Source organism: Onychostoma macrolepis, chromosome 25, assembly GCF_012432095.1.
Source record: "Onychostoma macrolepis isolate SWU-2019 chromosome 25, ASM1243209v1, whole genome shotgun sequence".
Classification (NCBI taxonomy): Eukaryota; Metazoa; Chordata; class Actinopteri; order Cypriniformes; family Cyprinidae; genus Onychostoma; species Onychostoma macrolepis.
In genome coordinates, this window is record NC_081179.1 from 9,588,843 (window position 1) to 9,612,953 (window position 24,111).

At 36.5% G+C, this 24,111-nt stretch overlaps 1 protein-coding gene across 7 annotated transcripts in view; it reads right to left on the bottom strand.

Annotated features, from left to right (window-relative positions):
- ndrg4 (NDRG family member 4) overlaps window positions 1-24,111 on the bottom strand; it is a 31,948-nt gene that overhangs the window by 4,335 nt on the left and 3,502 nt on the right. For 2 of the 7 annotated variants that reach the window (XM_058766858.1, XM_058766860.1), the window contains 15 exons: window positions 19,086-19,176; window positions 18,058-18,192; window positions 15,326-15,364; window positions 8,488-8,593; window positions 6,186-6,306; window positions 5,045-5,107; window positions 4,906-4,966; window positions 4,669-4,812; window positions 2,956-3,059; window positions 2,767-2,823; window positions 2,628-2,679; window positions 820-867; window positions 686-721; window positions 377-428; window positions 52-90 (listed from right to left, as the gene is read on the bottom strand). In XM_058766858.1, coding sequence (XP_058622841.1) covers window positions 52-90; window positions 377-428; window positions 686-721; window positions 820-867; window positions 2,628-2,679; window positions 2,767-2,823; window positions 2,956-3,059; window positions 4,669-4,812; window positions 4,906-4,966; window positions 5,045-5,107; window positions 6,186-6,306; window positions 8,488-8,593; window positions 15,326-15,364; window positions 18,058-18,192; window positions 19,086-19,176 — 1,148 coding nt within the window. Of the gene's footprint in view, window positions 1-51; window positions 91-376; window positions 429-685; window positions 722-819; window positions 868-2,627; window positions 2,680-2,766; window positions 2,824-2,955; window positions 3,060-4,668; window positions 4,813-4,905; window positions 4,967-5,044; window positions 5,108-6,185; window positions 6,307-8,487; window positions 8,594-12,602; window positions 13,979-15,325; window positions 15,365-18,057; window positions 18,193-19,085; window positions 19,177-24,111 lie in introns of those variants that run through there. The other 5 variants (XM_058766861.1, XM_058766863.1, XM_058766859.1 and 2 more) reach the window with 4 other exon arrangements.

Below are 24,111 nucleotides of genomic sequence, written 5' to 3' on the forward strand. Positions count from 1 at the left end.
GTGTTATCTTAATGAGGAAGAGGGCAGGTGTGAACAGGAAGCAGGAAGTACCTGGCCCCCCACTCATTCTCCGATCCTTCATATAAGCAACTGAGAAGGGGCAGGAAAATACACATAGGGTACAGATTATACCAAATACAACACCTCCACACACAAACACACACTTATTTCCTTGCATACACTCACAACTCTCTCATCATGGGAAATAGACACACGTGGGAGAAAGGACACACTGAACATACTGGATCGGTTTACATTTGGCAGAGAAAGAATCATCACTTGAACTGATTTGGGGTTCTGATTTACCCAGAAACATTATTAACACTGTAAATAAATACATTGATAATCAAAATAATATGAAATAAATTAGACTTACTGTAACCCATTCCCTGCAGGAAGTACTTGAAAGCCTCTGTGAGTTTTCCAGGCTGTAGGATTCAAAACATTTCATCATAAATCATGATTGTTTTTTTTTTTTACAAATCAAACACTGAAACTATTGTTTGACAAGCAACTTTAACTTAAGTTTTTTCTTGGATATTACTAATTATCCATTAATAAATTATTTGATTTTAAGTACATTTTGATTACCTTTGTAGTACAATACATTTTTGGTATAATGTTCAGTCACCACTGTAATACTATCAGACACTGATCTGAGATCAGACACATGAAGCAGTCTCACCTGTGTAATTTGAGGCATTCCACCTGAATCAGCCATCTGAAAGAAATCAAATATGTTAGAAATCATTTCTAAAATGTTATGTGCCAAAATGGTCTAAGTTGGCCTCTATTTCTATGGTATGTCTGTTCGCTTGCCTTTAAGAATGTGGTGTTGGTTGGATCCAGTTTGGAGTTGCACTCAACCTAGGAGTAGAAAATATTTATACTGTATTTTAAAAATGTTTGTGAACATTTGGATATGTATCAAGGCATTTACGGAGCAGTACAAGAGAAGATGGAGTTCTTCAGAAGGGCAATAAGATGGATGATGTGATGAAGGGAGGAGAGAGAGAGAGTGTGTGTGTGTGTGTGTGTGTGTGTATAAATATACTGTGTATATATATATATATATATATATATATATATATATATGTATATTAGTGCTGTCAACGATTAATCGCATCCAAAATAAAAGTTTTGTTTACATAATATATATGTGTGTACTGCATATATTTATTATGTATATATAAATACACACACATACAGTATATATATTTTGAAAATATTTACTTGCATGTACATTTATATATTTATATTTTTATATTATATATAAATATATTTAATATATAAACATAATATATTTTTCTTAAATGTATACATGCATATGTTTGTATTTATATATACATAATAAATATACACAGAACACACACGTATATTATGTAAACAAAAACTTATTTTGGATGCGATTAATCACAATTAATCGTTTGACAGCACTAATATATATATATATATGTATGTTTGTATGTATGTGTGTGTGTGTGTGTGTGTATGTGTATGTTTGAGGTCTGCCCCAGTTCTGCGGTACTGCAGAGATGAGTCATATCCCAGCGCTAAAGAAAGACAGCTGCGCAGATGCATTTGCCTTCGGGTTCTTGTTTGGACCACCGCAGACACTTTCAGAATGGGATGGGAAACCTCTTTCTAACATGTTCACAGTTCTAATGAAAACTCTCACCTCAAGTGTTTGCATTAGTCAATGGATGTGATACTAATGGTGGGAACACATCTTTCCTCATGTATATTTCCCCCCAACCAATATTTTATTAAGTATTTAAAAAATATATATATATATTTATGTTAAATATTTTATTTAAATGCTAAATCTAAAAGTTAAACAAAAATCTAAATCATTGTCTTATATGTAAATGTTTTAAATATATATATAAACGTGTGTTTGTGTGTGTATATACACATATACATATAAACATAGTTTAATGTGTGGATGACTTAGACCAGGAATTGAAGGAAAATCAATCAAGTAATGATGCCGACCGTTGTTAATATTATTCTAAAATTGGGAATATATTATAATAATCAAGAATTATTGGGTTTCACTGGTGGCATATTTGCTTTTCTGATCTCTCCTTCTGCTCTAAATTGCTTCATTTACCATGATTTTTATTTATTTATTTATTATTTTCGTCATAATCTCTTCCTCATCCTTCTGTTGTTTCTTCTGCTCCCACCTTTTCATCTTCCTCCACTTGCCCTAAATTACTCAAATCCGTCTCTTCTCTCATCCTCTTTTTGTTTACCTCTCACTCTTATCATCTCTTCCCCTCCTTCATCATGTCCCTCTTTTTCCTCATCTCTCACCCTGCGTGTCTGATTAGATGTGATGGGGTACTGACCCAGCTTTCATATGTTAGATTAAAAGACCATGGTGTGGAGTTAAAAATATCCAGCGCACACAAGCTGGGAGATCAACCCCGGGGCCAGTGCCATCTGCTCCCATGAGACAACCAGAGAAAGAAAGAGGAAGAAACGCAGAGCGGATTGACTTGTCTCTGAATGACAAATACATCCAAGTTTGGGGAATATTATATAGAAAGACAAGTTCATGTAAAGACAGAAAGGAGAGAAAAGTTTGAAATATCAGGCCCAAAGGTGGCATAAAGTCTCACCACGCCTTCCTCAGCCGGAGCATTGTCACCAACAACCAGCATGACCGGGCACCTGCAAGAAAGAGATTTCAGAATTCGGTCTTATCACACAGGCATATGTAAATGAGACTAATCAGATTCTAATTAACTTAGTTCTCACCTCAGGGTCTTAGCATTTAGCACAGAGCCACTGCGGTTCATTTCCAAATCCCTGCGGCTGTGGAAAAAAAGAAAAGAAAATGTTAAATCATGTGTTTTTTTGTTGTTTTTTACAGAATATGCATTTTTATTCTACTCGTGCATTTTGCATAACTTTATATATATTAATAAAGTAGTACTGGGCGGTTACCTGTTGTACATGTTCCAGAAGAGCTGTAGGTTGAATTGGTTGATGGTGTTGTTGATCTGTTGGCGGTAACTCTGGACCACTTCTGTGTTGCTCATAAGCTCTTCCTGTAATACAATGAATGTTATGTTAGCGAAATATTTAGCTTGAGAATTCGGTTTCAATTTACAGTTTTTTTTAATTGCTTTGGTCCATTTTTTACAAGCAATTGGTAAATTTTCAAAAACCCTTAGTACTAATATCACAACAGATAATCAAAAGTGCACTTTTTTCAAACATTTCAGCATATTTTCAATTGTGTTAGTACAATACACACAATCACAAAATATCCTTTTCACTACACAAAATAAGTGTTTCATCTATATAAATGTTTCATTCACAGTAACTGCCTTTCATAAAGCTATTACTATCAAACTGTTCATCAGCATGACTTCTCATTCAGTTTAATACATTTGTCTATTATTTTTATCTAACTCATCTTAATGGTTAATCAGTGAGTCTTTGGTGCATCTATAGATATAGATTCAATAGATATTTAGTTTCTATAGAACGTGATTTCAAATTATTTTTACACTAAAAGAGATTTATCTAGGATGATAATCACTATTTTGTAAGGGTGTGTGTGTGTGTGTGCACAACCTGATATTGCCAAGTGCAACGTGTTCCTGGGTCAACATATTTTGTTGACCCTGGAACAACATTTTAATCCAAAAATATAATCTTAATCATATTCCTACACCTAAACCTAACCTTACCCATGAGTAATCCCTAAAATCAGAGGAACTGATAGATGAATTACACTGATGTACAAGCACCAAACACTTATTGTAATCCTAAACTTCACAAAAATTATAAACTGGTTCTTGAAATCTGATTGGTTAATCACAATGTTGTTCCAGGGTCAACAAAGATGTTGACCCAGGAACACGTTGCACTTGGCAATATCAGGTTTGGCGTGTGTGTGTACCTACTTACGTTACAGTAAACAATTTCTGGGGACAAATTGGTACTCAGAAGTAAGCAAAACTTGACAAAATCACCTAAAACCTCCCTTTGAGGACATCCTCATTTGTAAAACCGTGTGTTTTGCTATTTGTGAACATACAGCAGGACACCAGGGAGAGGAACTGATCAGAGATGTATCAGAAGAAGGGAGACAGATGGCATCAAATACAGCATTTTACATTACATTGTGCCATGTGATACTGTATATAGAAGCATTACCATGGTAAAGACTGCACATTACTTTAACCCTTCATCTGAAAAATTCAGCTAGAATATAGATTCAGTCATATGGCACAGTGAGGACATTTACTGCATTGGCAGTAAACTCTGTTCTAACACAAAACCTTATGGCCATGTCATACCTTCATCACACCTTTTGATAACACACTGGATAAATACTTTTACAAAATATTATTGATTTTATGTGAGATATGCAAGTTAGGTAATTTAAGTGTATTTTCTAACATGACAATTATTGCCTTTATTACTGTAATTATTTCAGCAACAAATCAACAAATTATATCTTTGATATGCATTTATTATTATTTTAGAAATAAAAAAGTAGCTAAATATATTTTCTTTTCTTTTTTTCCCCATTAAATGCCCTGAAATTAATGCAAAAATGTAAATCAATTTTAAACCTTAAAATGTATTTTTAAAGGTGACTGTATATCTACAGTGAAACATAAGCAATGTAGATTAATATTGTACCTGGCTGAAGAGGTGGGCCAGGACAGTGTCTGGTAAAGTACTGGTGAGTCCTGACAATTTTGTGGCGGCCCAGTCGATCCATCCCTTCCCATTGGGGTCAATGTTGAGTAGAACCAGACCCTCCACAAGCTCAGGGAAAATCAGCTACAAGTAGAGAGCACAAATGAATTGCATTGAATGTAAAAAAAAAAAAAAAAAAAAAGACCATCATACAGTAAAAGGCTGAGATTTACTAACCGCAAATTTGGCGAGGATGTAGGCACCAGCCCCCACTCCAATTCCAACAATGCTCTTGAAGCTAGGAATTTAAAGGAATGGATTATCATTAGATTACATTATCATCACAGCTCATTGAGTATAATCCAAACACACTCACCCGAAGTGTTGCACCACACTAGGAAGCATCCCAGCTAGCTGATCCATGGTGGGATACTGATACCTAGGAATAACAAGAAAAAGAAAAACAAAGTCAATTATATCTCGAGTTCTTACATGGCTCTCTGGAATACTTGATTCTGATTGGTCAATCAGGGCATTCAACGCTTAGATATTCGCCATCTTGTTGTTGTACACAGAAATGTTTACATCTTTGCATCAGTCCACTCATCCGTAACCGGTGCTACTTTCATCAGACTCGGGCTCTTTTGTTTCATCCAAACGCAACTGGCGCCATCTTGTGTTTCAGTTATCGACTGTAGTGAAAATCACCTCAGAGGACTAGTAATGCACAGTAGTCTTACAATTGTAGGCTAGCTATTATTGTTTTCTGACTGACTGTACATACCCCACTGGGGGAAAAAAAGTTTTAATGGTTTTGACTACATTATTACATACTTTACATTACAAACCATTAATTCTTAACAATTAAAAATGTTTTTTTTTTTGGGGGCATATTTTATTAGTGGTAACAATTCCCAGGTGAAAAACAAGTGCACTTCCATTATGTAGGCCTACTTAAAGTGCTCTATTTTCGCACACTAATCTTGTACTTAATATACTAAAAATGATACTTTAGTACTTAAGATAAACTTAAGATCATCTAAGTGTACTCAACTGTGCTATTTTGAGCCACCATGAATATGAACTAAAATGCGCTTTTAACATACTATCTTTGTATTTAAAAAATGTATTTAGTTACCACTTGTAGTACACTTGAACCCATCTTTCATACACTAGTACTCAAGTGTACTACAAGTGGTAGCTAAATACATTTTTTAAATACACATATAGTATGTTAAAAGTGCATTTTAGTCTCAAAATAGCACAGTTGAGTACACTTAGATGATCTTAAGTTTATCTTAAGAAGTACTAAAGGATCATTTTTAGTATATTAAGTACAAAATTAGTGTGTGAAAATAGAGCACTTTAAGTGCATTATGGATGTGTACTTGTTTTTCACCTGGGTTACCAGAGACCATAAAATACAATCCATTAACCTTTTTTTTTCAGCAGGGTACAGCCTATTCCTTACATTAAAATGGCAAATACTGGTGTATTTATGTGTGTGTTCATCATACCCTTGTGGCATCTGGGGGGCACCAATGTGCTGGCCTGGGGCATCTACGTGGCACACCACAAAATGCTTAGTGATCTCCTGCATGTCTTCATTGTGGAAGAAGGTGTTGAAGCACAGCTTGTCTGCTCAGAGAAAGAGAGCGAGACAAAAACGTATCGCGTAAAATGATATCAGATGGTACAGAATGATTATCGTGTTTTATACAGTGTTCGTGGTATTTACATGGTATTTCTCCAGCAACCATATATAATACATTGTTATCCCAGATTCCATTGGATCTCCTTTCATAACATCATACATTATATAACATTCCTGATTATAAAAGAACACTTCAAATTTGGGGCAGTTCTATAATTTGTGTTCTCTGTCTGCAATCTCTCATGCCAGAATCATTGGCCTATTTAGATCATGAAATAAAGAAACAAAACAACTTCGGTGTTCTAGCTAACTGTTCAAGCGGCACTAACAACCCATTTTAATTCATGCCATCTCCCTAATCATCATCAAATGGTGTTTTGGCAGGTCTTCAAGCTATTTAAAGGAAAACATCACCCAAAACACCGACTCGTCCTTATGTCGTTCCAAACCCATGCTGTTTCCTATTCCATGGAGTACAAAACTAGAAATTTTGGAAGTCGCCCATATAACTTGTGTGCTGCAGAATCTAAAAATAAAGTATAATCAAATAAAATAAAAAATGACCTTTCTCATGGTCTTGAACCAAAAAAGACTTGCCGATTTAAAGGTGCCGCGAATCATATCCAAGCTTCTCTACCCTGTAGTAAATGACCCAATTTTTTCCCATTGCCTCCCAGCTGTATTGTTCACTTTGCATTTTTTTATATAGGCCAGTGTCTCCTTTCGGTGGTCTGTGTCACTCGCTTGCTCTCTCTCTCTCGCTCACTCACTGAGTCATGCTTTGTGATGGAGGATGGCCATGCATACTAATACATGTATCCGCAGCGGAGTCAGAGTTACTCTATGCTGCAGTGCTGACCTTCCCCGCTCCCCTCCCCATCACTGCATGATGGGTATGTTTTTGTGACCTACATATTTCTCTCTCATAAGCGTGCACTGCATAGGAATAAGAACCAGCAGACAATAACACACTTGAGGACTAGATAATGTGGAATGTATAGATAGAGGAAGGAGGAGAGGAGGAGATTAGGAGGAAAGAGGAGCAGTAGAGGACAGGAAAGCCATGCTGTGAGTGATGAGAAGAGCTCTCGGGCAAGGTTACGAGTCATTTAATTCGTCACATTGACAGAATGTGGAATTTAATATCAAGGTCAATAGCAACTCGGTCGCCTTTGTTCTGCTGACCTATAAATGGATCTAATGTTCCTTATCAAGCCATAGATTAAATTCCCATAATTCACATTGAGTACTAATTTAATGCTTGATTAGTCATTCATTTATCTTTAATATAACTCTTTGAAAAATAGCTACTAGAAACAAAGGATTAAAAAATTATGATGAAAATGTCCATTCTTATATGTACAAATTGTATGATATTAAATATAAACAGTGTATTTATATAAATGTATATGTATATTTATATATATAAAGAAGTACTTATATTTAACCTTTTATATGTTTATTTACATATTCAAATTTGTATACATCATAAATTGATATATGATCATATATAACTTCCCAATGTAAATATTATAAATTGATCATTTTAATAAATCCTATATAATATAAATACATAAATACAAATATATAACATTTGTACTATTATACACAAAAATGTAACTATAAAATATACAAAAAATAAACAAATAAGATGAAGCTAGTTTGTACTGCTAATATCCAAGCCATAATTGTGTTTGCCTTTTTTGATCATTTGTATTTTTATTTTTTTGTACTGTATGCTTTTCAAAAAAGAAAGAAAGAAAAACTATGCTTGAGTTTTTGCACCATCACATATGTGGCACTGAGATCACCTGACACCTGAGACCAGCTTCATCTCACACTGCATGCAATCTGTTAACAGAACTGATAAACTGCAGTCGGCTGGCATCCAAATTACAGCTCTGATCACAGCCCACACACATCACTTCCAGAGAGCTGCTCTCTGAACACGTACATATGCAAAAGTACACACACTAACACGCAACCATCTCTTGTTGGTTGTGAAGATGGGGAAATTAACTCCAGGTCAATGCTTGGAGACAGATGGTCCACCAAGATGGAAATCGTGCAGTGTGTGTTGCTTTGGGTATTGGAGAGCAACGTGGGTGTAGTTTACCTTGGTAAACAAACGCACACACACACACACACAAACTCTGTTTACTTACGGTTGAGCCCAACATCATGGTAGGTCAGGATAGCTGGCTTGTTGCCCTTGGGAGCCCCGCGGATCACCACATGCAACATCCCATAAGGGGTTTCAATGTCATGTTCCTACAACAACAAAAAAAAAAAATTCAGCAAAGAGTCTCAGAAGGTCCAAGCCGGTCTTGTCCTGAAATGGCCAATGACCTGAAATGGATCTCTTGAGAGGCCTGAATTTTATACAGTACATATATCTAAAACAGTAGTTGAGTCAAAATCTGCAAGGAGTAATAATGGAAAAATTGTTTAAAAAAGTGATTTTTTTTCTATTATTTACAACAGGATCTGCATTTTTATGGGTTTAAATAAAAGGTTTTGTTTTTTAAGAGACAATAAAAACAACTCTGTGCATCAAAACCACTCCTTTCTTGGTAAAAAAAAAAAAAAAAAAAAGAAAGAAAGAAAAAGATTTGCAAAAGTAAACGAATTTGCGACAGCTGAATGTAACATTTTGTTTGTCAAAAAACATGCGCAATACACAGTAGTATTTATGAGAAGCAGAGGTCCAGGGAGTACACGCATTACCTGGAAAACCCACACTACCGGATGTTTTGACTACATCATTTCTTTCAGAAAAGGAGAAAATGGTAGCCTGAGCGGCTTCAACATGCTGTCTGTCAGAGGCTGTCACGTATATAACACGCACATGAGATTAAATTTGTTCTTCACATGCTGAAATTGACAGATTTTTATCTTCTCAGTCCATCCATCCATCATAAACAGTGCTCCACATGACTCCCGGAGGTTAATAAAGGACATCTGAAGCGAAGCATTGTGTTTGTGTAAGAAAAATATCCACATTTAAAACTTTATAAATCATAATCTCTAGCTTCTGCTAACTGATGTACGCGTGTTCTAGGGCTGGACCAGAATATTCGATTATTCGAATATTCGTTCGATGGGTTGGCATTCGATTTTCAATTTTGAGATTCAAATATTCTTTCTTTCTTTTTTTCGAACCCCTGGCATCCCCGCGAAACGGTTCTCATTGGCGCTTGAATATGAATTGCCCATGAGTGAACGTCATGATTCAGTTCAGTTCATCTGGAAGAGAAGACAAAAATGCCGAAGACCTCAGCTGTGTGGGAGCACTTTAAATTGAGTGAGGACAAGACAAAGGCAGTGTGCCAAAAATATGCGATTTGAAACTGGCCTACCACAGCAGTACATCAAGTTTGAAAAATCACCTGAGTTCTGTAAGTAGTGTGCCTATAGTATATTGTTGGTGTAAAAAACCGAGCTGCTTTTATCCGCCATGTTAATCAGTAATTTTACACATGATAAAAACGTGCACTTAATTTGCTTGGAAAATGCTTGCGAATACGCCGCAGTCATAAAACTAAAAATTATTTAAACTGTTCGTTAATTAAAATGTGTGTTGCTGTTTTTGAAAGTATACTGCGTTCATTATTTATTACAGTTCGTTGAACTTCGTTCATTTATTTTTCATTCTTCTTTTATTTAAATAGCCTTTACGGTGTCAGTGATTACATGTGCTGCTAATTTCTGATTTGTGAGTGATTAGTTTGTTAAAAAAAATCACTAGTGCAGTGTCCGTTCTCGGAGCATTTAAGCCCTGCCTGCGTAAGGCGCGCTGCTTCTGGCTCACGCGGTTCTGTAGTTTATTAAAAGTTTATTAATTCTGAACATGTCGTGTGTCCATATTGCACCAAAATGCGACACTGCACTTCCTTGGGTCCGCAGCAACACACCCGCCACGCGTGAAGTCGATTGGATGAATGGTTCTCGACATGCAAACAGACAGACAGACACACAGAGATTCCTGCCTTTATTAGAGAGAAGAAAATGTTCAGCCCCCTCCCTCCGAAGCTTCGAATATTCGGTGTTGATTACTACCGAAGCTTCCAAGCTCAAAAAATGGTATTTGGACCAGCCCTAGCGTGTTCAGGAGAGAGTGGCATTCCAGCAGATGGCGTAGGTGTAGCATAAGCTCTGATGAGAAGTGACAAACGAAATAAAACGCCAGTTATGAATTCTAAGTACAAAGCGAGGATTTGAAAAGAAAAATGTCGGAGGATTTCGATAATCAGTAAGCCAAGAGGAGACTGGTTTCCTTTGCTGTAAACAAAACTTGGTTCTCGCGAGACTAGCATATTATCACCGGAGCTTATGCTACACCTACGTCCTACGTTTATAAAATTTTAAATATGGATATTTTTCTTACACAAATGCACAAACGAAGGCCTTTATTAACCTTCCAGAACCGTGTGGAGCACTTTTTATGATGGATGGATGCACTTTATTGGACTTCAAAATCTCAGCACCCATTCACTGCCATTATAAAGCTTGGAAGAGCCAGGACATTTTTCAATATAACTCCGATTGTATTCTTCTGAAGGAAGAAAGTCATATACACCTAGGATGGCTTAAGGGTGAGTAAATCATGGGGTGATTTTCATCTTTGGGTGATTATACATTTTTCCTGGATTTGATTTCATTTAATTACTCCTCAGCAGATTTTGACTTAAAATAGTCCAAAAATGGGTAAAGAAAAAAATCTATTTAATCGAGCAACAAGAGTTAAAAACAAGACTAATTAATATCTCATTAAGCGTCTCTGATCCCAGATTCACTGCACCCGGTCATGTAACACACTTTTAATTGCCAGTTCCAAAGGCATTTTAATCTGAACTGACCCACATTTATTTCAGGCGTAGGAGCGATGAATGTTGTTGTTTTTCTTGTCCTGAGGATTATTTCAGCATCTCTGTCTTTCCAGTGTTCCATGCATAAATCCTAGCAGACACCTCGCAGGCAGCCCACTTCTGAGCTTAACGCAGAGCCAAAGAGAGACGGGAAATAAATCTCCCGTGGGGTTTAAGCCCCTGTCACTTGGTGTTTTTGATGCTGGAAAAACCGTGGAAGGTCAGAGCGGATGCAACGGTTTTTGTGTGTTTGTGTGTGAATTTAGGACAGCTGTTTGTGTCCCTCTGTGTTTAGATCGAGATAAAATCTTGTGACAGCTGTCACCGTGCCGCAAAATGTTGAGCATGTTTTCTAGGGCGATAATATGCCACAAACACTGACAGGATAAACAGGAAATTTGACCTAGATTTGACATATTATGCAAATATGGGGCAGAAAATAGTAAAGCTGTTCATCATCTCTCAAGAAAATCTCTTGTCGCTGCTCATTTTTCATTCTCAAGGTCACACAACTAACCTTGTATGAGGATTTTATTATTAGATTGCAGACATAAGATTTATCATATCATCAGCACCGCATGCGCAAACACATTTCTGAACACACTCCAGGTTACTGCAGAGGTACATCAGAGTGCACGTAGCACATGTGTCAGTGTGTTAGTGTGTCAGTGCAAATGGCCACCTCACACATGACTGGACATTTCTGCACAACACAGATTTCTAAACACTTTTTTTAAAAGATGGAACATTTATTGCTCTCTATCTTTTTCTTTCCCTTTTTTTTTTTTTTTTTTTTTGATAGAAATATATATTTATTTATTTCTACTGATCATTTTATTATAATTAATTTTTTAATAATTATTTTTATTAAATGTTATGAAGTTTTATTTTTTGTTTTTTTTTGCTTAAGATGCTGCTTTGTTTATGTTTCACAATAATTAGCCATTGTAAATTAAAATAATAATAGATTAATAATCATAGATTATCATCAAATGATAACAATAATTATCCATCAAGAAAATGCGCAATGTAATTATTCCAAAATTACCAGATCAGTAGGTTGAGCTAGTTAATTCTGTAGAAAAATATTACTATTTTTTACTAATTATTTTATTATTAAATATTATGACAATTTTCGTTTTTTACATTTACAGAGGATGCTGATTTATTTATGATTTAGTATAATAATTAGCCGTTATAAATAAAAATAATTTGATATTATCACAGAACGATAACAATGGAATTGCTTTACAATTACCAGTTCAGTCTAGTCATTTCTGACCACAATGCAAATCAGTAGCAATTTATTTAACCATCCAAACAATTAAGAATGATTATATAGCGTACAAATTATTATTACAAAAGCATTGTCTCTATATTTACATTCCTGTAATCACAGATATCCCACTCACCCCATCCCAGCACTCCGGCATGGCTGCTTACAGATTGTGTACACTTGCTTAAAGGCGTATATTTGAGCAGGAAGAAGACAAGGTCCTCTCCGGGAAATCGGTCTCGGATGCAGGCAACCAGAGAGATGCTGCAGTTGCTACGGCGTCTCTTTGTCTCTCCTCGTTCTGGTCAGGGGAGTTTTGCAGTGCTGCTGCCCCTCCCCCGACACATTTCATACCCCACCCATGTCCTCTCATTGGATGACTGCAAAAATGGTTGCCTGTTATTGGCTGGGCTTTGTGTCACTCTAAATCTGTTGTCTTCTGTCTGTATTTGTCCCATATTTGCAATCTTTATCTTTCACATGCCTATGATGGCCTTTAATATAGATGTTCTATAATTCTATTGCAATTTATCAGCGATATAGTAAGCTACTTGGTTTTCTGATGAATAGAGGGAGATTTTCAAAAAATGTGTCATTGTTTACTGCATGTTTAAATGCTTCTGCATATGCTAATTTATCATCTGAATTTTATTTTTGTTTTTATTATTATTAGACAAACACACAATACACACCAAAATGGGCCAGGTCAAAGGTCAGTGAAGATTTCATGGCAAGGCTCTAGCAAGATTTGTGTATGTGACAGGGTCTGTGTACGTGCGCTCCGACATGATCACATGACATGAACACACGAGGTACATGGCCCATTTTTGAGACAAGGATGTATTTACATGTGCTGTATTCTGTAGTAAACTACCTCTCTTTGAATTTTCAATCTGCATTTTCTGTCTAAGAGGACCAAGCTGACTCAAATGCGTCTTTTGAGTTTTCAAGTTTTTCTCTGTGGAACGAGGAAGATTAATCCCTTTGTGGCTGGCTAGACTTTTGCTGTCTCGCTTGAATGCACTACCTCTATCTCCCTCTCTCAATTGCAGATCTCATGCATGGGTGTAAATACAGTTGCATTGTCATTGTCATAAAAGGATGGACTCCACCCACCACATCACACCATGCACATAAATGCTAACAGGTTTAGTGCTTAATGTAATGTAAAAAAAATTATCATTTTAAAACTTTTTTTAAAATTCACCTACAAGACCTTTTTTCAGCCTTGAGTGCCTTATTGCTATTATGAAATGATTACTGCCCATCCCAATATGAATAAACAGTACAAAACTGATAGAATGTACCTTGAATGCACTGTAGGTTGTGTAAATGCGTCACAAAAAAAAAAGAGGTTGAATTCTGGTTCTACAGTATTATTATATATTATTGTTTTTAAAATGTGTTTTAGAACCAAAATTTTAATTTGGGAAAAAATGCATTTCTGTTAGTCGTGTTAGTGACTTTTGCCGTATTAACTTTAAGTATCATGTATATTAAAGGGATAGTTCACCCAAAAATGAAAATTCTGTCATTAATTACTCACCCTCAAGTCGTTCCAAACCCATAAGACCTTTGTTCATATTCGGAACACAAATTAAAATATTTTGATGAAATCCAAGAGCGTTCTGACCCTGCATAGATAGCAATGTAACTGAAATGTTCCCAGACCCAGAAAGATAGTAACAACATTTTTTAATTCTCCATGTGACATCAGTGGTTAAAGCATAACTTTACAAAGCTACGAGGATACTTTTTGTGTGCAAAGACAACACAAATAATGACTTTATTCAACAATTCTTCTCAAAAAGTGTTCTTGGGGAAAAAAAGCTCTTGGATTTCATCAAAAATATGTTAATTTGTGTTCCGAAGATGAACGAAGGTCTTATGAGTTTGGAACGACTTGAGGGTGAGTAATTAATGACAGAATTTTCATTTTTGGGTGAACTATCCCTTTAACAGCGTAAAAACTTTTAACAATGAAAAAATATATTATTTTTTTAGTGCGGCTGTATGGAATGCTGCACTGAACAAGCAGACTGTAATCCCAAACCTGATTTATTTGATGTTGCATTTCTTTTTTTCCTTAGGCATTAGGTAACCGTATTGTGCTAGCAAACACCCATTTAATTATCTGTTCTCCATCACAATTAAAACCTCTCACTTGATGAGCGTACGGCTTACAAATCTTATCATCTCCAGCCCCCTCCGCTGTTTGGATTTCTCACTGTTTTATTCAAATTCTTGTCTCTGTGATTTAGTCCTATTTCTGTCAGAGGTGTGAAGAGATGATGCAAACCGTGAGACAGCGACAAAACTGAGGTGATAAAGTTCTTATACCTCAACTTTTATCTCAGTAGTTTGACTTCAACTGCAATTTGATCTCTGCAACTGAGTCTAACTCTTAGAGCACATTAAAAGCTGAAATAAACTGAATATAACTGATGTATTATCTTATATTATATTATATTATATTGGTGCACAAGAATATAATATTATAAGAAGCGTATATTATACATTTAAATAGGTTGGATGTCATGTTGACAGTTAAATTACCAGTTCTAACCAACAGGCTGGTAATACAGGTTGCTGTTAGTGCTCTGAATGGGATTTTGATTGAATAGCAATGTCTCTGTTTTTTCGTTCTCTCTCACATTCTCTCATTAACTACAGTAATTGTTAGCACATTCCTCTCTCTAACCAAGACAAACAATAAGTCTTTAATCATCAAACACCAAAAAGGAATAATGAGGCTATGTCAGCCACTCCATTTTTAAATTAGACATGGTTTAAAAACCTTCAAGGACTGTCCGTTTCAATAAGTCAATATCAAAATTGCACAAGGAAGAGTCACTGTACCTTCCAATCTCCTTCTGCCACGAAGGTCTCACAATTTTCCTGCAGGAACACAAAAGGTCAGGTTCATCAGAGCCAAAGCACATTTGTTCTAAAATGCTATCAGAATAAAATAAGCAGCGACTGGAGCAACACTCTGCAAGGTCCCGCCAGCGAGGAAAGAGTTTGTGATGGAAACATTTACTTGAGCTGTTGTTTCTAGAACTTTGAGTTTTTGTCTGGGGTGTAAAAAGTATTGAGAAAATATACTTAAATTAAAGTACAGATGTCAGCATTTTACCTTAAATGTCAAAGTGTCCAGCCAAAAACCTTTAGAGTGAAAGCAAATAAATTTGAAATTGACTGGATTTTCAAGAGGAAATTGTAAAGTGGAATCTAGATTTATATCATGATGACCATTGATATACTTTTTAAGGAGTATTGTAAAATGTAAATAAGAAAAGCTGCAGCTATTTATTTTACTCTGAGTAAAGTAAACATACCCTAAAATAATACCACATACAATAATAAAGTATAATTACTCAAGTACTTTACACCCCTGGTTGTTGTTTCACTAGGCATGATTGGTTAGTATGTGGGTGGCCTAGCTGGCTTCAGATCAGCAGCTATTTGTGGAAAGATAAAACGTGCAAGCTGAGCTTGCTTCAGTGCTGATATGAGGCCTGTTTAACTCCATTATACATTTAAGTATAATGGTTAGCATTTTGATGGCCTGGGCTGGTCCAATGCCAGTATTAATGAGTAAAGACACTGTTAAGAACACAATGTACTATGGAAAAAAAGGTGAAATGAGTACAAAACACAGCTGTAAAGAAAAAGAACAGCTTGAGAACAGGACAACATCTCCTTGCCAAACAATTGTATCACAATATAGTCACCATAGGAGTAACATAAAAATTCATCTCATTCTTCTGAAAAGGCAAGGAAACATGAGTTAGCACAATCTACGTAAGATAAAAACAAAGCATCCGTTTTAGAAAAGCAAGTATCACTTATAATGTGATTCTTGTGCAGATTGGTAGAAGCAGGAAGAAACCCACAAACCTAAAGAAAGAGGTTAGTGCATGCAGTTTGAGCTGTTTGCAGCAGAGAAGCAAAAGCAGTTTTAATGTCGGACCAGCAGGTGTCACTCCTTTTCAGGATTGAAAATCTAATGCAGTACCTCAGAAGTGCAAAAGGGGGCAGCCTTACGGGTAAACAACAGTGTGCTGTTTTCTTCTTGAGGAACTAAAACTTATGACATTGAAGTATATAAAACTTTGTTCACATTGTGCATAAAGCTAATTTGTGTTTCAAATCCCATTTTAAGCAATGCCTTTTTGCATCCATAGTCAGAATCCAGCATATCTACATATTTTGCCATAGCAGGTGTTAGCACAATGCTAGACAAAAGTCTTTGTGGAAAGAGAACAGAAAACTGAATTTTGCCTGTGCGCATGTCCGTTATGATACCTTGTCCAAACTTGATATCTTGTTATCATGACAACATATTAGGAGCCATTACTGTACTATTTACACATTTAAGCACATGTTTTGTCTAAAATTACTCACTTGTTCTTGTTCACTTATTCACTTTATAGTGAATGCCATATGTCAACATAAGTGACTGAATTCATACACAGTTATTGGCATTTCTAAGCTTTACATATGACGTTACAGTCATGTTGCAATAAATATCCAGCAAAAACCTTTTAGGGATGAAAATTCTGTGATTAATTACTCACCCTTGTGTTGTTCCAAACCTGTAAGACCTTTGTGGAACACAAATTAAGATATTTTAATGAAATCCAAGAGCTTTCTGATCCTGAATAGACAGCAACACAACTGCCACGTTCACATTAAAATAGTCCATGTGACATCAGTGGTGCAACCGGAATTTTTATGAAGCTACGAGGATACTTTTTGTGCGCAAAGAAAACAAAAATAACATGCATCTTGGTACTCTCGTGAATGTGCATTGAAGACTGACACTGAAGAGCAGAAATTGTTGAATAAAGTCATTATTTTTGTTTTCTTTGTGCACAAAAAGTATTCTCGTAGCTTCATAAAATTACGGTTGAAACACTGATGTCACATGGACTATTTTAACGATATCCTTGCTACCTTTCTTGGCCTTGAATGTGTCAGTTGCATTGCTGTCTGTGCAGGGTCAGAAAGCTCTCGGATTTCATCAAAAATACCTATTTGTGTTCTGAAGATGATGAAGGTCTTACGGGTTTGGAACGACATGAGGTTGAGTAATTAAAGACAGAATTTTCATTTTTGGGTGAACTATCCCTTTAATGCATCTGTAAAAATCAGATTTCATGTGGTGTTCTAAAAGTACAGATTACAAAATCCACTGATTTGATTTTCAATGATTAGAAGCAAAAAAACAAAGCAAAAGACAAACTAATGATTTGTTGATATTTGTTTTTATGTCCTATTATCATGTGCAAAACAATTAGCTTAAGCAAATAATAATAATAATACAATATAGAATAGTAATAATAAAATTGCAAATGTAATCTATTGATACTTGTTTACAATTGTGCTAATGCTAAAATCTGTTATTTTCCCCAAATAAGACAGCATGTGAAACTGTGATTGGGTTTTTTGTTAGAGACTTGGGGAGAGAGAAAATATCAGGCCTTGTTTGGTCTTTTCTAACAGAACTGCATCTAAAGTAACAAAGGACTTGAGAGAAATTAGTATTTTTTTAGTTGGAAACATGGACTGTGCGGTAATCAGCCTACCGGGAAGTACCCGCTGGTCCGACGGCGGGTCAGGCCGAGCCAGTGTCGGGCGATGGCATGCCAGCGTTTTGGGGGGCGAGTCGTGGGGGGGGAGGGCGTAGCACAGGGCAGCGCGTGCACACACTGTCCTTTAGCCTGCCACGTTACACACAGACACAAACACTAGTTACAGCAAACTACAGCAGACAGTGCCCTCTATAGGATCGGACAATGCTTTGGTGACAAGAGTTGAGAAGCTGAAGAAAAAAATGATGATATGCATGAATGGTACTGTGTGAAATATGGAGAAAATTAGCAGCAGACACAATATCCACACAACAAACTTTGATGAATGAATTGCCATGACTTCCAATCATTTGCAATTAGTTAATGTGAATTTTTATCATCTTTTTAAAGAGATTACACTGCAGTTTCACAAAATGACAAAATGTTCTAGAGCTGTACATGAATGAAAAAAAATACTGTATGTATTTTTATGCTGTAAAAATACAAATATTTCATTTTTAGCTCATGACACTTTATCAACTAGTGTGAACATATATGACTTTATTGTTATGCATTTATAAACATTCTTGGCCTGGAAAATTTAAGTTTTAACACTTAAAATTTTTATTTAAAGCCTGGTGCATCTGATTGATTTAATCAGATAAGGCATAGGAATTACAGTAGGTTGCATCATTAATCAATGGATTTCAGATGAATATCAGATCATTTCTAGAGAAAAGCAAGAAAGTAGTACACCCCTTTTTGTCCAGTGTCTCAAATTTTTAACTGATATTTTAAAACCATTTATTTTTACTGGCATTAAAGACATATCATGCTTTTCATTTCACATTAGCTTAACACAGATGTGTGGATTAAGATGAAATATGGTATTTGGTGAGCATAGATAAATCCTTTATCATGCACACACACACATCCAATTTTTTTGTTCTCTTGCCTAAAAACAGGGGGCCATTTATAACTGGTCTACTATATTTAGCCATGCACACACACACACACACACACACACACACACACACACTCACCATCTCTGTTTCCTGTCCCCTGGATTCTGGCAGTAGCGGTTTCTCTTCAGTGAACTGCTGATCCTTCATGCCAGCCATCCTGGAGAGCAACCTGCAATCACCATGGCAACACACACACCTGAGATTAACAAGGCTATTCGACAGCAAACCATAATCTAATCAAATCCGCCTGGTGTTCCAATATTAAAATATTACCTACACCGCCCAAACCTTGTATACAGTCCCAGCTGGAAAAAATAAATAAAAAATCAGACCATACCAACTTAAAGACCCAATGATATCAAAATTATAGTTCCTCATGATATCAGAATTGTAGTTTTGTGGCTTTTACTACATGTCTGTTAGCTTTGAGATCATCCATATTACAGAGTACAATAAAAGTTGACTAAATTAACTTTAATCAGATATGTGCATTTAAAATGGACAGAATTTCTCTTTCCGAAAAACAGACCACAATTGTTGATGACTCATCCTGCACTACAGATTTTTGTCCATTTAGATGTTCTCTAGAATCCAAATGCCCCTCCCCCTTATATCACCTGCAACCAATTAACAGGTGCATACATTTATGGATGAGACATAATCTCTTCAATATGCCCTGCCCAAACTTCCTGTTTCAATAGGAAGTATGTAACAACTGCACTTAAACAATTTCCCTGGAGTCTTTAAGGTGGTAAAGCTGGTCAAGCTGTGTTTTGGAACACACAGTAGCTAAGATGGTGGGGACTAGATTGATCTCGGCCCCACCGGGTGGCAGGACAACTAAACAGCTAAACCAGTTTGCTTGGAACAGCTATGGTTGTCTCTTTCCACTCCCTATTTTTCTATGGAAAGAATCAGTATATCATAAACATGATTTCGGGCACTAGCAAGGACCTTGATCCAATAAACATTATGATACTAATGACTCAATTACATGCAACATGATTATGACATCATGCAATAAACATATCAGCAACATCACTGTTCTGATGATTTGAAGGACTGAAGAAGACCATTTCATATACTGAGCAGCTTAAGCTTTCAGTGAGTGAATGTTTGAGTACACTGGAATGTCTTATGGTGTGTGCACACCAAAAGCGAAGCGAATATTCGCATCACATTATTGCACTAGATTACTTGCGGGATGTTTTATGCGCCACTCGCGCAAATAAAATCATTGGATAATGCTCTCAGTCATTTATTGATACAAATGTCAATAAGCTCTTCGCTGATTGGCTTGCGCAATAAAGCATCATGCGAATTTCCTGCTCGAGTTGAAATTTTGTAACTTTCGTGGAAGATGGGATTGAGGCGTATATCGTGCGTTCGCGGCAATCACGTCGGCCGGTGTGAATTCACGTCTATTCCCATCTTTGCATTGACTTTGTATGTAAACTACCAATGCAAATAATTAAATTAACTTTTGGTGTGCACACACCATTAGAAATGGCTGCCTACCTGAGCAGTGTACTAAATACTGAGCTAGGGAGTGGATTGAGACACACCCTGTGTAAAACCAGCTACTATCAGTAGTTGGTTTTAAATGCATTTTTCAGCAGGAGTGCTTATCTGGCTCCAAATAATGTAAAACTACATGTGGTTATGCCGTTTTGTGGACTTAAAATGAGGTGGCATTGTGGACATGGCTTGAATGTTGTTTGGTGGTTAGGTTCACGATGACACAAAAACGCACAGATTTGTCAGTCTCCAGGAACACATGGCCAAATTGGGACATTAGCTCTCAGGTTGTCTGAAGGTATCTGTTGATGGATGAGACAATGCACTTTTCTGTTAGGTTCTTATTAAACGCCAGCTGTGCAGCTGAAGGTAGTCTGCTCATGGGAGCTCCGTCAATGTCAACTGATATTTCAATAACACGATGCTAAGCTAACAATCTCCTCCACATCCTACTGTTAACTCTAATAGTTCTGCAAACTCATGCGTATATAGATAAAGATTATGAAGTATGTTGTTATTTACAACTTCAATGGAAATATTTCTAGCATAATCATTCAAGCTTAGCAACAGTCTTTAGCTTGTTTTAGTAGCATTCCTGAACATCTAACGCTCCTGCCATCCAAATGCTGTGAAAATGAGTAAACAAGAATATGAATGAGAAATGAAAAAGGAAAAACAACCTCATCAAATATTAGTGCAGATTGTTGCCACTTTTACTCAAGAGAGGACAGAACACTTTGATATATCATTCTCTTGGAAGAGTTGCACAATAACTGGGTTTAATTCAGAAAGTCAACCGAAAAGTCATTCCACTCTTATTTGCTGTCAGTGCCAAGAGCTGCATGAATCTGGAATCATGGGCAGTGTAAATCAAACCCTCGGATGTGAACGGATAGAATGATTCAGAGCCCTGCAGGGAATGATTATTTTGGTTGCATAACACCTCCCATGAGGTGATTATAACGAGGTCTAGACATGACCACAATACTCTCAATTGGCCTGTCTTTCTCCCTCCCTTTCCTCTCTGTCACGATCTCTCCGTTGATCTATCTCGCTTTCCCGCCTCCCCCACATGTACTGACCTTTCTCAGATCATTATTGTAATCGTTAGTGCTCTGTTTTGCTACACCATAATAGAGTAGCATTTTTACTCTTTCTAAACAGAACGTGAGTGGTGCTTGCCAGTGCCTCCACGCAACCTTAATTGCTGTGTGGTTTCTAAGGTGTTCTGGGTGTTTTCTATTTTGTCGCATGTGGTTGTTGACTAGCCCAAGTCAACAGAGCCTAGCCTAAGTCTCTATGATATTCTGGTCACTAGATAATCTAGTAGCTTATAAAAGTAATACTACACCTTCCCACAACAAGCTGCACAATTTAAGGCAGGAGTTACATTCCAAAGATTAATACTGAGGACTATGGGTTTGTTCAAATCTCTAAACCCAAATATGAGCAATAGTAATAACAACCTTAGCATGTACCAATAACTAATTATTGACTAAACACTAACTGGTTTTTGGGTGGGTAAAGATAAATAATTTAAATCCAAGATATTTAAAAGTGTTAAATATAACACTTTATGTTTAGCTAATTCATGATCAACAATATTAATAACATCCTGTACTAAAATTACAGCATAAAGAAAAACATTCATGTCAAATATCAACCTGTAATCTTTCTTGTTTGCAGAGATTTATTTTTGTGGGTTCTGTACCCCGTCAGTGTTGCCATGGTAACCTCTAGTAATGCCAGTAGACGCCCCTGCAGTCTTCAGGGAGTTGGATAACCTTTATCTTTCCTTCTTTATCCTTTTCGACAACATCACTGCTAGTCCTAACTGCAGTACTAGAAAAACATAGTTTGGAGTCACCAAGATGATGTGTTCACTCTCAGACATGTTGAATCCAGATAGACTTCATGTATTGAGCAGACAACATCAGCCAGAGCTTTTTTGACCCTGTTCAGTGACAAAAAATAAATAAATAAATGTGCATAAGAGAATATGACACTGGATAGATCATTGGAAGAGTATTTTGTCAGAGACCAAATCAATAGATCTGCTCAAAGGCAAGGGTCTGACCTACTATACAGAATCCCAATCAATACTTGGAAACTGTGTGTTTATGCTGTATGCAAAAAAACAAAAACAAATTACAACTAAATCTATGGCAGATGGAATTCTAAAATCAATTCAATTCAATTCAAGTTTAATCATTCTCTGAACACAAAACAGGCGAAGGATCTTGGCTCAAAATGTCAAGAAGCTGAGCTATACAGTCTCCTTGGCATCGCTATAAGGTTATACAAGTGATCGAAGTTTTAATTAGCCATTTGGGTGCTAACATAATCGAGGTAAATAGAAAGAACATGGCTGTATAAGCAAGGTGTAGAGAGTGCTAAGTACCACCCACATGCTGGCAGAATCAAATATACCAGGAAATAAAAAAATAATGTCATTGTGGAAGTATGGGAGAAATCAGTGGAAGACCTGAGCTGTTGTAGTTTTTACAAAGCACTTGTTGCTGCCTGTCAAGCATCAAGACAAATACAGTATCTTCCTTTCATGCTTATTAAAAACTGGCTTCATTGTTGAGTTAGTTTTCTCTGTGTTTTTATAGAATGAATGATCTTTATGTTCTTCTAATGTGTATGTTTCACTTATGTCCAAGATTCTTATAAGGATCCACTTTATAAGGTTAAATGTTGAGGGTGATGGAAAACAAAAGATGTTAAGCAAAAAAAAAAAAAAAGCTCAAATGGGCATAAAAACACAACTACTGTTCCAGGAAATTCAGTCATAAGGCGCATTCGCACAACATAGTTCTAGGAACTTAGTTATAGGAGCTAGCCAGCAGGGTGGTTCCTAGAGAACCAATTTCCCCCTCAGGCCATTTTCCTGGTTGCATTCACACCAGCAGCAGCAGGAACTCTGAAGCGGCCAATAGTGATGTCTTTATTTGCGGCAACAACCGGGACGCCACGTTCTAAGCTGTTTTTGATGCTTGTCGTGGGTTTTGTGATAACCGAGATGGAAGGTAAACGCACAAATTATATGATTAAAAGAGCAAGAAAATCTGACTAAAACTTGCAGTGTTATTATCGAGGCTGAGAAAAGGACAGAACGCTGCAGACAACAGGTTAATGCCGTTATCACTGTTTTCCATGTTCGAGGAGTAAATATGTTTACATGGCTTTATGTAAATGTTTTGAACATTTAAATGTTTAAAATTGGCTTTATTTAAATGTTGGGTAGCCAGTGTTTCATATGCCTTTGGCCAATCAGCACACACTGCGTCATTGATAGTTCCTATAGGACTGTTTTAGACCCTACTCTAAAGTTGGAGCTATATTTCCTATTTAGTTACTAGAACTAAATACATTCCTAGTTCCTGTGATGCAAACACGGCAAAAAGCGGGAACTTCCACCAATAGTTCTAGGAACTATGGAAAGGTTTCTCCAATGCAAAAGCGCCTATACACTAAGGCCCTGTCCATACGGAGACACGTTTAGCTGTATACGCAAAAACTTTGTATCGTATCGACGTTTCGTCCAGACGGATCTGGTGTTTTAGGAGAGTGAAACCGCAAT